At 39.4% G+C, this 14,383-nt stretch overlaps 1 protein-coding gene across 1 annotated transcript in view; it reads left to right on the top strand.

Moving 5' to 3' along the window:
* The window catches only part of LOC100894098, a 49,797-nt gene that overhangs the window by 12,704 nt on the left and 22,710 nt on the right, over nt 1-14,383 (top strand). Inside the window, exons 3-9 of the mRNA XM_030996144.1 lie at nt 637-823; nt 5,658-5,892; nt 6,253-6,482; nt 6,954-7,180; nt 8,549-8,716; nt 9,322-9,558; nt 10,235-12,696. Of these exons, the coding sequence (XP_030852004.1) occupies nt 637-823; nt 5,658-5,892; nt 6,253-6,482; nt 6,954-7,180; nt 8,549-8,716; nt 9,322-9,558; nt 10,235-12,696 (3,746 nt within the window). The remainder of the gene's footprint in view (nt 1-636; nt 824-5,657; nt 5,893-6,252; nt 6,483-6,953; nt 7,181-8,548; nt 8,717-9,321; nt 9,559-10,234; nt 12,697-14,383) is intronic.

The following is a 14,383-nucleotide window of genomic DNA, read 5'->3' on the forward strand; positions in this document are numbered from 1 at the left end:
AAAATATTCCAATTTGATATCAGCTTTCAATTAACATTTCAGAATAGGCCTGTCTTCATATAACCTAAGTTGCAAAATAACCCGCTACTTTCAGACTCTGATATTTTCCAGAAGCTTGAAATTGCGTCTTCACTCTTCACCAGACCAATAAGCTCATCACAAACTAGCTCAGACAAGCGCAAATTAGCCCGCTATTTCCCAAATAGCAGGCAATTTTGGAAACAAGACTAAGACTTCCCGGGTTATTTTCTCGATCATGTATAGCCTGCTAATTGAAACTGCGGGCTGATGAAGACGCAAATTAGACGCATCAAGAATTATCCCCCAATCTCTTGAAGAGTCTTTGGGTGAGGAAAATATAAGATATTGACTTTTCCATAAGGGGCGATTGCTGGAAAATGCAGAGCATTACATAATGCCTGTTGGTCATAAAACAGAATCGACTAATCCTGGTGATTGACAAACCTGTATCAGCTAAGCACCCAAATGGTGTCTTTAATAAATAAAAATAAAATATCGATTCCAGATTTCTTCAGTCGGTCCTTAAAAACCTTGAGGTTTTTTTTTCTGAAGCCCATTTTTGTACCTCTAAACATTTACCTCTGTATTTTGAAAATCTTTGTTCTATCCACACAGAAACTGCCCCCTGCATCGCCAACTTCAACTCCAATTTATGTGCCTTACCTAGCCAACTCTTGCCAACAGAGGGCAGTACAAAGCCTGGCTCGCTTTATGGCCCTCTACTTCACCAATCGGCCACTCTATGTCTTCCCGCCATGCTCGGCGAGTCCCCTTCCTCCGCTTCATGTCCAGTCTAAGACAGGTTTGTATTCTATTCTTTTGTTTCTTTTATTCTATTCTTTAATTACCAGTAGATGATGGTGTTATGAGAACTGTCTGTTTGGGAAATTCGTGTAAGAAACCGCCCTACAAGTAAGTGTGTGATCATCAGACCAGGGCCCTTTTTCATAAAACTTTTCATCAAGAACAAATTAATAATTGTTATAAAATATCTGTTATAAGCTACGGAAATCATGGCATTTGATTGGCTCAGAGCAAATTTTGTCACCGAAATTTAGCATTTGTTATTAAAGATAAAGTTGAGTTCTGGTCATGCAATTGCATTGTGAAAGAAACGATGTGGAATTGATCAGAAAAAAGTTGATCATGTAGCATATATGTATTGGTGTGTACTGCAAGGTTCTGGAATCATCAAAATAAAATAAAGATTGGCCCAGTCTTGGTAAAGTAACAAGCACTGTACACAAGATGTATACGAGACTACAAAAACATATGGCATAAAAATCGGACCTCACTTCCAAGCTGATACTTGTCATATTTAGAATATGAAGGCATTTGAAGAGCCATGCTTTCAAGGGAACAAATTATTGTTCACCTCTCCCCAGAACTCAACCTTCTCTTTAATAACAAGTTCTTTGAAACATCGCCCTAAATCTCATGACTATCAATTTTCATTATGGAGAGAGAGACAAAGATAGGGAATAGAAGGAGTGCGTGTAAATGTGATTGTGAGAGAGACGGAGAAAACTTTTTTGGAAATAAAGGAGAAATAGAGAGCAAGAGAAAGAAAGAAAGAAAGAAAGAAAGAAAGAAAGAAAGAAAGAAAGAAAGAAAGAAAGAAAGAAAGAAAGAAAGAAAGAAGGAAAGAAATAAAAGAAAGAAAGAAAGAAAGAAAGAAAGAAGTGATTATTCAAGAAGTACTGGTGAACTCTGTGCACTCTGTCTGAAGAAGACATTTTTAAGGATTACCCAGGCACCGAAAGTTGATACACCTGTCTCCCAATCTCACTCCAGGTAGTCTTGATTTCTGGTTATGACAAGAGGTTTGTTTGTATCAAAGGAGATTTACACCTAATAATCTGAGCTATGTGAATCATACATGTGTATGCTCAAAGGATTGGATAAAAGATGTATTACAGGTACATGTCGTGACTACAGTGTGCATGTCAGTAATCCAAATGATTATATTGTAACCTGCTGCAAATGTATTTTTCAGAAGGATCAAGGTTTTTTCTCTACAGATGCATGTAATTCCAAGGATCAGAACATTCATGATTACATATGCTGATCAGCTGATCAGAAATGTGATCAAGCAACAGTTTGTTGGGGCTTTATTTTTCTTTTTAAAGATGCAGGGTTAGCCTTAGGACTTGGATTGCAAGAGTTTGTGTTTCTATGAAAATATTTTGTAAAAGTTATTTTAAAAGGCATAAAATGTTGATTCAAATCATTCATATTTTCTATTATCAAGGAGATTTCATGTTCTTGATATGAAATTTATAAAAAGTCTAAAATATTTGATTTTTCGCTTTTTAATGTATTTTTATTTTAAGGCTACAAATGGCTCTCCATAAATTTAAAGTCCAACTTAGAGTTAAGTTTAACTCAGGATCTTTGTGAAACACACCCATGTGTCATACAAATCCTTTTGTGATTCTCCTGACACACATGAGCAAAAGCATGTCAACCCTGTACCCTAGACAAGGGCAAAAAACAAGTCGAGTCTTCACACCCCAATTCTCATATCAGACAGGTGTCAAAAAGTTTTGTTGAAAAACAAATTTTGGGCAGAAAAGTTGCATCTTACCAGGTCTAAACTGATGACTTTCACAAGAGTTCAATACAGAGCAAAAAACAGGCATTCATGAGTTGTTTGTTTGCGCCGCAGACAACAGCAAGCCGCCACCTGTTGGGATTTAATCCCATGCTCGGTTTATGACGAAACTTTGTTGCCATGGAAACTGAAGATTGTAGATTTAGTGAGGTATATTGAACCGTATTCATTCTCCTCTTGATCATCATGACAGATGAGAGAATGAATGCTGTCACATGTTTTGCAGTAAATGATTTTTGTCATTGAATGTTGATTATGTTGATACAGATAACTTGGCTTGCAAGTCATTCATAATCAAATCAAATTGTAATAAAATGATTGCCAGCTCATGTATTGATTAATTTTTTCAGTATTCAATTTCCTAATCAAGGTCAGAATCTATGCTGTCTTGTTATTCATACAAGTACAAAATTGTTGAAAGGAACAAATTTTGTTATTTCCAGTTTCGATCGGAATTCAGAACATAGGATATGATTAATGTTGATCATAAATATGGCAAGCCATTACCATGGAGCTCCATGCCATTATTTATTCTAGATCCTGTTATCAATCAGATTATGAAACTAGAACAGGATGACGCATTTCTGGGTAAGATTATTAAGATATTGGTCCATGTTTTAATATTCATACAGCTCAGGCAGGTAAAGGCCACACCTCACTAAAATGTGCTGAATGTAGGATTTCATGGAAAATTTGATCATTTCTTTTTAACCTAAAGAGCCAAAGATTATGCTTCTTTGTGTATTAGTTAATATGTCTTTTTAAAAGGAGGTTTATCTGGCATTATTACACATGAACTTTCTGTAAGCATGTTTATTATCATTATTATCATCATCATCATCATCTTCATTTCATGTTGGATGCCATGTGGATGTTAAAGATAAAGTTGAGTTATGGTCATGCGATTGCATTGAGAAAGAAAAAACACTTGCACAGAAAGATGTATATGGGACTACACAAACACGTGGCGTAAAAAACCGGCCCCCCCCCCCCCCCCCGATTTTTACGATGTTACATGCATATTTAGAATAGGAAGGCATTTGAAGAGCCATGCTTTTCAGGGAACATGTCTTAACTGATGTTCTTCCACGCTTGTATAATAAGAATGAGTAATGCTCACAAATTATTTTTTACCTCTTCCCAGAACTCAACCTTCTCTTTAAAGGGCACTGAAGTTTTTAAGGAGATACAAAATGGAGTTGCCACTTTTGTTTTCAACTGCAACATGTACATGTATTGTAGTAACAGATGCTTGCAACTTTGTGAAACCGAAACAATTTGTGGCAGTATTTTGAATATACACATGCTCAACATTTATTGATACTAGATAAGAGATTGTGAGGGTTGTTAGGTTGATATAGGATGAACTTGGTCATATTTCAGTAATAATATAAGCTGTTTCAGAGGGTGAATATAGATTGTTTTCTGAAGAGACCTCTCCTGAAAAACTTGAACATCAGCCACTATTGTGGAGGGGGGGGGGGGGAGGAGCAGGGTTAGATTCATCTATAAACTAGCACTGAGGAAAATTAGATTTCACATAGGTACATGTCATCTCTGCCCCCATTGTCTAACTAATTTTCACCGAGATCAGCTGACTCCTGCTTAATTTGGGATAAATGAATGTTGATTAGGAACAGAAGTGGAAATATTTTATGGTGCCATCTGTCTTTCTTTCTCAGAAGTCAGTTGGATTTGATGTACATGTAGCAATGAAACCTATGAATATTTTAGTTGAATTTACCTTGAGCTGTTAACATTTGCATGTGTTTCAGGCATGATGTTTTTACTTAATTTATTTTCTGTCACATTGCCAATCTGTGTCTGTTATTCCAGCAATGTTGTAAGCAACATTATTTCAATCCAAATTTTTCCTCAGTGAGACCTGTTGAAAAAATGATGTTGCCTATTCATAATAGTATAATTTTTTTTAACATCAATATTGATTTATATCTAAATACACCTGTATATTGTTTTTATGCCTCCGCTACAAAGTAGCCGGAGGCATTATGTTTTCGGGTTGTCCGTGTACGTACATGTAAGTCTGTCCATACGTCCCGTTCTAGTGATCGCATTATCTCAAGAGCCGATGAATTGATTCCCGCCAAACTTGGGTCATGTATGTATCTCACAGAGCCAATGAACTGATTAGATTTTGGGGTCACAAGATCCAAGGTCAAAGGTCACAGGGCTCATTATGTATGCGAAAATGGCTCGTGATCGCGTTATCTCAAAAACCGATTGATGGATTACTGCCAAACTTAAGTCATGTATGTATCTTGCAGAGCCAATAAAAAAAATTAATTTTGGGGTCTCCAGGTCAAAGTTCAAAGGTCTCAGGGCTCTTTATGTATCCAAAAATAGCTTTTGATCGCATTATCATGAGAACCAATGGACAGATTACTATCAAACTCAAGTCATGTATGTATCTTGCAGAGCCAATGATCTAATTAGATTTTGGGGTCACCAGGTTGAAGGTCAAAGGTCGCATAGCTCATTATGTATGCCTATAAATTGTTTGTACATGCATTATCATTAAAACTGACAGATGGATTACAATCAAACTGGAATTTAAAAACTTGTTTCTGTTTTGGTTTGTAAAATTGCTCTATGGCGGAGGCATCATTTTTGACTGCGCGCAGTCAAAGTTCCATCTAGTTTTTAAAGTAGTCAATATTTTTCTTAAACATTGTTTCTTTTTTGTTGTTCTTTGTATCTTTATAATCAGCCTGCTTGTTTGGTTCACATGGGTGTGCATATACATGTAGCTAACCTTGTGGATGGCTACAGAACAGCCACAAATTAGAGGATTGACTGTAGTATTGAAGAAAAAAACAGATATTCCTTCAATAAACTTGAAAATATGCAAAGGTAAAAACAACAAGAAAACCATTAAACCCATTCAAATGTCCATTTTAAGAGCCATTTTGATGTTCTTAGGCTAAATGTGAGACAGTATTCCTAGACATTAAAAATATTATGTTTCTGTTATTAAAGCATATCTCTTGTTTTTGTTACATAGAAATTGCTGAAAGACAGATCCAGATAACCCATGAGGCGGTCACCACCAACGTCCGACAGCAGGACCTCTCGGACAAGTGGACTGTCAACATGACCCTGAACCTGTTACTGGTGTCAGGGCTAGTACCAGAGGCTGTTTGGCTAGCCCATGAACTGGGCGACTGGAAGAGTGCTTTTGCCTTGTCCGCAGTCTATTCCTCGCAAATTCAGAGCCGACTCAGGACCAAAGATTCAAGGTACTGAAAATATTTGTGTTCCTTTGTCACCAAATGATGTACATGATTTTTGGCGTCACACATACTGTTATTGCTTTTCCCATTGAAATTATAGTCCCAGTTATACATGTCCCTAGGAATCAGTGAACAAAAGACCTCGACAGAAAGTCAGAGATAAATGGTTGGCCGAATTCTTTAGTGAGGAGATTCTTTCCTTGGTTCTTCTAAATGCAATTCTCATACATTCATCACCTAGAAAAATGGAAAAATGAACCAGCCACTTAAAAGTAAATATTGGGGTTACTGGGGTCTGTGGAACATCAGTACTCTACGCTGATAGATGGAACTACCAACTATCTTTCAAATTCACTCCTCTTTTAGCATCCTTGATGAATTTCTTGTCCTCCCACCGAACCTCTCACCCACCAATCTCCTGAGGGAGGGTCTCAACTCGGTGCTCCAGACACCCATCCTAGACCCTCAGGCATCCCCTAAACCAGGGAAGAAGGTCCAGAGAGCAGGCTCCTTCTCGGGCAGCCAGCAGAGACGAGGGTCTTACGGATCCCTCCTAGATTCTCCTGCGATGCCCATCAGAAAGAGCTCATCAGTGTGTAAGTGAACACCGGACTCAAAGCCCCACTGCACTACTTATAGCTACTTGCGCCCTCTGTATAGCAAATAATGCCTTAGTGGTGACCATTGGTCCCCCATGATCCCATTTTTCTTATGTTAAAAATTCACAGTAAATACAAAGTCAACATAATAGATACAATTATCTTATAAATAATAGATTAAGAGAAGGAAATGAAAAGCAAGGAGAAGAGGAGAGAAGTGGTTACCTATGGGCCAGGGTTCGCAAAAGTGAAATGCTTCACTGTTGCCCGGAGGCATGCAAGCCTTCATAGGTAACCATGAAAAAGATGATATTGCACAATCCCATATATACAAATACAAATATTACACATTAAAAGTACAATAGTTATAAAAAAACAGAACTAGAACTCACTCCTCCATTAACTGCCATACCCTCTACCTCACAGTATCAAAACTAATAATAATATTGTTATTACATATATTTCCAGGCTCTTTAGTAGAAGAGGACAAGCTTGCCCAGGTGATGGTGAGCCAGACGTTGACGGACATCCTGACAGCAGCCACCTTGAGCAGGCAGGACCCGACCCATTGGCTCCTGGAGAGTATGATGGAGGAATGCCTCATTCTAGCTAAGGGCTTTACATCCTTGGTGCCTGAAGAATTCTACCTTCCAGCCCCACCGTACTACTGCCCACAACCAGAGTACATTCCAAATGTAAGTTGGAACGTCATGCTTCTTTATCTCATATTCTTGATGCCTATCCACAATGTCAACTGTTTTTCTGTAAATTTTATCAATTTTCTTTTTCATCATCACTTACATCATAGTTTTCTTCCTGTAATCGCTCTTGAATCTCTGTTCCTACAGCACAGAACATCCTTTTCCTTTTTCTTCTTTTGTAAAGATTCATGCAATTATCCTCCTTTTCAGAAGGATTTGTTTCTTTCTTTCTTTTAACACACTGTTTGTGTGTATCTTGTACCTCCTTTATGTGGACACATGTATCTGGTGAGTAGATTTGTAGTAAATCGTCTCTTGAAAATGTTGGAGGTGATGTAATTTTCAATTCTAAAAGATTCCCATGGGCTAAAAAACTTGAGTCTTCTTAAAGAGGCTGTACCATGACGAGACTATGCATCTTTCCAGAGGCCCACTCAGGAAAATCGGGTATAATACAACTTCGGACAACGCAACTGCAGTAGACCTAAGGCGAGGCGTCAAAAATATCGATACCAGCAGGCTGCCGCCTCACGTATTGGCGCATCGAGGCTGCAATTACGGCCGAAGCCTGGCTGGGGCAATTATTTTTCACTTATTAGCCCAGCCGGCTTGCGCCAGGCTGGGATCTGAGGCTCGGTTTCCATTCGAAAGGCGGCAGCCGGCGCATGCTTTTGAATGCCATTGCCTACCGCCAGCGGTAGCCGGCTGAGCTAATTTAAAAAATGCAGCAAGGACGCACAAGTGCAGTTAGCTGCCGCTGGCTGGTATATTTATTTAAGTATCATTCACGTGCGTGAAACATACATGAAACTGAAGCGTGAGGAGAACTTTGGTCTGTTTCGCGAATGCTAGCACGCGCTGACCCAGTTACTCAAGTCCATTCGTTTACGTGCAGTTGTCCAAAAGAAGACGTAGATGGCGTCAACCAGTATTTTCCATGCTACATCCTCTTTAAGCCAAGTCTGAAAGAGCTCCAATGTCCATTAAATTACAGTTTCAGAGCAGTCTTGTCCTTTTATATATCTGATTGTTCCTTTCTTTCTGCTAGGACTATGATCCTCCAGAGGTCCTTGAAGAAGATGACAGGAGACGAGAGGTCAACGACCTGGTGTAACTGATCCTGCTGGTCCTCAATGTCCATTAAATTACAGTTTCAGAGCAGTCTTGTCCTTATATATATCTGATTGTTCCTTTCTTTCTGCCAGGACTACGATCCTCCAGAGGTCTTTGAAGAAGATGACAGGAGACGAGAGGTCAACGACCTGGTGCAGCTGATCCTGCTGGTCCTCAATGTCCATTAAATTACAGTTTCAGAGCAGTCTTGTCCTTTCATATTTCTGTTTGTTCCTTTCTTTCTGCTAGGACTATGACCCTCCAGAGGTCCTTGAAGAAGATGACAGGAGACGAGAGATCAATGACCTGGTGCAGCTGATCCTGCTGGTCCTCAACGCCTCTCACTGCAGCATGCCGTGTGCCAGATGGTATGTGGAACAGCTCAGAGAAGTACAGGTGAAGGAGAAGGCTTGGAAGGTAAGTTGATTTACTTTGGAGTGCCATTCATCTGTGATTTTTAAAGAGAGTACTTAACCCTATTTCTACAGCACCCCCAGCCGTGGAACACAATTGTTCAATGGCCAGTGTGTAGCTTGGGGTGCTGTAGAAATAGGATTAATTTATTATTTGAAATAGATGTTCCATGAAACTGCCATGGAACACACTTGTTCAATGGCCAGTGTGTGGCTTGGGGTGCTGTAGAAATATGATTAATTTATTATATGAAATAGATGTTCAATGAAACTGAAGAAATTTACATCAAAAAATTAAGTACATGTACAGTACTAGAAATGGAATTCTTGGCCAGGCTTCTATGGTAGGCACAGACTATAATTACCACTTTTTTTTAAATATAAAGAAACAGTTCTTCATAGTCATGATTGAAAACCTTTTTAATAGGGGGAGAAACTCCTTAAAAACAGACATCTTGAACATAATTTCACTTTGTGGAAAGAAAAACTTCAAGAAAATATAACTACGAGAGTAGCTGAAGAGATGGCTTAGATTAGAATTAAACACATAAAATGTAACTTTTTAAAAGCTTTTTAAGTATTTATCTTCTGACTAAACACTGTTTTCAGACAAAGGAATCATCAGTTGAACTGCCAGCACAGCTCCAGGCCCACCTGTCATACCCAGTGGACATTCTGTCCGGTTTGGATGACCCTAACAATAACCTGGACAGCAACGCGAAGGGGTCAGTCCTGAAGTGCTTCAGAGATCTCTGTTGTCTCCTCTGGATGTTGTATGTGAGGGACAAGCTGTCTCTGGCTGTTCGCAAGTACCAGACCAGCAAGGAGAGGTCAACACATGTTCAGGTAAGCTCCATAATTTTTTTTCATAAACATGAATTCAAACGTGTAATATTGCTACTTGGAAGGCATGTGATCTGATTTTCTCGAAGCTCACACGGTGAGCATCAAGTTCCTTGAAGCTGGGGACCAGAGCCCTAGAGCTTGCACTGGAAGCTCTGCAGTTGGCATCATATTTTGAGTGATTTCTAATTTCATGACCTATGTTTCTTAAATAATTTTGGTAGAGGATGATCAAGAATTTTGCTTCTGTTCTGTAACTTGCTACAAAATCTTAACCCCTCGTGTCAAATTCAGACATGTCACTTTTAGATGTTAAAACCCCTCATGGACCACCCTGATCCCCCCCCCCCCCCTGTTTTCCAAGGAAACTTTTGGCAATGAGCACATTGTTATATGATTGTAGTTTGTACTTTTAAGATTCTTTTACTGGATTATCATTAACTTCTATAATTTATTAATTGTAAAGTTATTGTCATAACTTTCTCCATTAAGGTTTTTAAGATATATTCTTTAAATGCACAATTTGAATTTTTATAGATGAATATGTGCTAGCACTGCAATGAATTTTTTTTTTTTTTTCAGCCCTTAACTAACACTATAATGTATGCTTGCCTAATGTGTCAAAGCTTTTAGCTTAAGATGTTATTTTGTTTTATATTATCCTTCATTTTGTATATAGCAAACTGCTGATCCCAAGGAACATGAGAAGACAGAGAAATTGCTCAAACCTGTTCTAGACTGGGCTGAGTGCCTTTACCCTTTCTCAAGATTTCTTCAGCTGGAGAATGAAGTTAATGACATCCTCCTCACAGCCATCGCAGAGCTTCCTCTCACGAAAGAGACAGTTTCAATTCTAGGAAGGCATTTCTATGACATCCGTGACCTTCCACTGTTCCTGGAGGACAAATTTGGTCGCCTTAGGGAGAAGCTGAGGCGCAAGAAGGTCCCTGTGGATCAGAGGCGGAACAAAAAGAAAGAAGGGAATGAGGTCCCAGATGGTGGAACAACACCTGTGGTCTTTGAGACATTGATGGCTCACTACAAGAGGCAGAGCAAGAAGAGGATGCTTGAGCGGAACAACCGCAAATCTTCCTTCAGAAGTTTGGACGACAGTGTCTTTGAGCTTGATGATGCTACAGAACCAAGAAGCCGGATTGCATCTAAAGGAGAAGACGATTCTGTATTTGACTCAACAGCGGGAAGTAGTGCTGCCACTCCTCAGAAGGATGATGGAAATCGTCTTAATTCCGAAGAAGCAAGGTTGTTTCAAGTGGGTTCCAGGGAATTTGAAGGTAACTCAGCTTACCTTCACTTTCTGGAGACCTTCTTTCTGGTGACATTTGGAAAACAAGTCCAAGAAGATGCATTCATGTCCCAGACAGAACTTCCCTTGATTAGGTCTTTCCATAAGCAGGTCCTTGATTCAGAAATCAAGAAGAATGCTGGTAGAGCCCCGCAGAAATCCAGTTTGCCAGTGGTAAAACCTAGTGATCTGCAGTTTGGAAAGGGTCTTGATGTTACCATAGAGCAGGATGAAATTAAATCAGTCCCTTCCAAAATTCATGGCCCAGGACTGTTTAAGAAGTTATTTGGTGGGCCTCTTGAAAAGGAGGTGGTCATGAATATACCCCGGTTACCTCTTCAGCGTAGTAACAGTCAAATAAGTTTGACTGGATCTGTAAGTGATAGTCCTAGAGGACGGAGGGAAAGACCATCTTCAAAGAGCAGGAACACTGTCCAACTGAAGAGAAAGAAAGAGGACACCTGCTTTACAGGCATCACTGCTACTGACGGATTTAAGCCAATTAGATTAAACTTTGGTAATGAATTCCAGCATCTTGGAAAGCTTGTGGACTGGTTGAGTAAATGGTCAGGAAGGCAACCTTCTAAGGGATTCCAGAAAGTGGACAACTCTGCAGAAGAGTCCAAGGTAGTCATGCAGGTGAAACTGCCCCAGCAGCTGATCCTAATAAGTGTGTGGCTCCTGCTACAGGTGTATGCTTCCGATACATTACAAGTTGAAGAAAGAGATCATGTGCATCCATCCCCAAGGGATGAAGCTATTCATGGTAAGGTGCAGTTCTCCTTTTCAGGAAAGCGTACAGCAAAGAAGGATTCTGCATTGTCTGGGAGACATCGCCATTCTGGAAGAAGGAAGAGAGTCTCTTCCATCAGCAGAAGAGATAAGAGTAAACCAAGCGGACGTGAGAAGGATGATCACCTTCCAGGAGAGGATGTTTCACCAGTAGACCTGTCAAGACCCATCAGTGTTAGGAATATACCTGCTATTGTTATCGAGAAGTCAGGTTCTTCTGACAATCTTGTTGACTCGGTTGTAACAGCTGCAGCACTCAATGCAAATGACAATCATCCTTTATTGGAGAGACCGCCAAGTGAAGTGGGAAGCGAGTTCATGGATGACCATGAAGCCACCAATGGCAAAGTAATGACTACAGAGGTTAAGGATACCAAAAAGAAGCGTAGGCAGCTGCCTGTAGTGAGTGACGAAAAGCGGAGGAATTCCCCAAACATCAGCCAGTTACTCAAAGGAAAGATTGCACTTCCTATCAAAAAGAAACCTAAATCAAAGGTCAAATCAGTAGATAAAGAGGAAGGAAAGGCTTCAAAAAAGCAAACTCGTAAGAAGAGAAGCAGTAGCGACCCTAAAATGATGAATGATGTCACTGAATATGAAATGACTGATTTGGGCTCTGAGAGGAACAAAACTGCCAGGAGATCTGATGATATTCCCGAAGCTACCAACCAAGGTGCACCAGGCTATGTAGACACTGCAGATGCTGTTGGCAAACTGCATGTGGATTCAGGGAGCAACTTGCTTGGAATCAATGATGATACTCTGCTCTCTGATCCACACTCTGAGGTAGCTTCAAATCATAGCCTCACAACTGAATCAGCGGGTGGAGTCAACATGAGAAGGAGATCTTCCGTAGAGATCCTGAGGCGCAGTCCAAGTGGAGGCGGTATCCTCAGCAGCGAAGGCCATTTCTACCAGAGTTCTTCCAGCACCAGCTCTCCAGACGTCAGCTCTCTGGAGGATTCTACTGATGATGAAGGTAACCTGGGTCCCCACCCTGGTACAAGGTCTGATCAAACACCCAGAGAGATGAAAGCTGAGATGAAGTAAGTAGAAACATCCTCCAAATATCTTCAGCCTCACCACCACCACATCCCCGGTATCTTGTCGAGTCTGCATGAATCCAACCCAAGCTCCAAAAGCCATATAGTTCATATGCCTAACAAATGTCGTCTACCAGCGACACTTGTTGCTACTGCTCCACCATTCACCACCCCAAGCCTTCATATGATCACTGTGTAATTGTTGTAGATCAACCAAAAGCATGTTAGTTCTGTGTTTAGATAAATGTATGTGACAATGGGTGATGACAAAGTTTTGTCCTTCAAAGGTCAAGGGTTAGTTACAGTCTGTGCTGTCTTCTGAAGAGATTAGAATTATGAGCTGCATGGCCTAAATGAGAAAATGATTGAATGCACCATCTTAACGCCAGCTTAACCCATTCATTGTTGAACCCACAGGCACTTCCTCCTTATCCCTTACTTAAACCTACAGCAAATGCCACTTGGTTAAAAATGAAACAGCTTTTTTTATTTTAATAGCAAGAGTTGATACAAGTGTATTACAAATGTACCAATCATGCTGTTACCAAGGAGGAATGGTCAGACAAAACCTAAACTTACGAATCAAGAAGACATCTCCTTGTAGAATCGGTGTGACCCTTCCTTCATCAGTGTCTTGAATACTGACCATGTGAAACTGAGCTATCCTACATGTGCGTGGAAGGAACGCATAGAGCAGGCAGCAGGGCAAACTTGCAGTGAATGTCTTAAAGGTAGAGGTGGACTGTGTTATTTGGAGTAGTGAAAGCTAGGATTTATTCAAATCAGGGATCTACCAGTAACTATCTTTTAAGCACAATCTGATTAAAGCTGGATGTGAATACCTATCTGCTAAATAAGAAGGAACTTCATAAACTCTCATGATCTCTATTTGTTTTGGTAGATTCAAAATGTTTCATATTCAGCTAAAGTTTGTATCATGATCCCTTTCATTTTTGTAGTAATTATTACCAGTATACTTACCTGTAAATTACATACAGATTATATATATAATAATCATATAATACATTGTAATCTCATGGTACTTTATGCTACCTGTGAATTTATTTTTAATTTTTTTAAAGAAAGTTATTTGCCAAAAATGTTGTGTTTGTCCAAAAGTCAAGAGAAATGTGAAATTGACCTACATTTTATGCTTGTGTGCTGCGCATGAACTTGCACGTACTGACCAAGTCAGATAAGTATAATGTTACATGTCCATGTTTGTGCCAGCCTGTGCCCAGTCTCTAATTTGACCCTTGACCATGATTCCTAAGGTTCCTTGAGCAGAGCCTAGATCTGTCAGCTTTTGGCTGTGGTGAACAAAACAACTTGACTTGATTGTGTATACAGTATCGAATTAAAGTACATTACTAAGCCATTTATTATTTTGTTAATTGACCAAACAGTACATTTGTAAAGAGTTTGTAATATAAATAAACAGTACAGCTATTTGAAGCCACCCATTACGCTCAAGCATTATCCATGTGCAACTCTTATGTTAGACAACTTTATATCTACCATTTGTATGTACATGTACATATAAAAGTCATTTATTCAAATGTATGATTTAAGTTTTAATCAAAAGCATTAAACCTATAGAGTTGCACTGCCATCCATCATGTAATATTTATACACATATTTACAAATGTATAATGGAAATGTGCTAAAAAGAAATTGATATACCTGTATA

This window comes from Strongylocentrotus purpuratus, unplaced genomic scaffold (genome assembly GCF_000002235.5).
Source record: "Strongylocentrotus purpuratus isolate Spur 01 unplaced genomic scaffold, Spur_5.0 spur5_scaffold_3, whole genome shotgun sequence".
Lineage (NCBI taxonomy): Eukaryota > Metazoa > Echinodermata > Echinoidea > Camarodonta > Strongylocentrotidae > Strongylocentrotus > Strongylocentrotus purpuratus.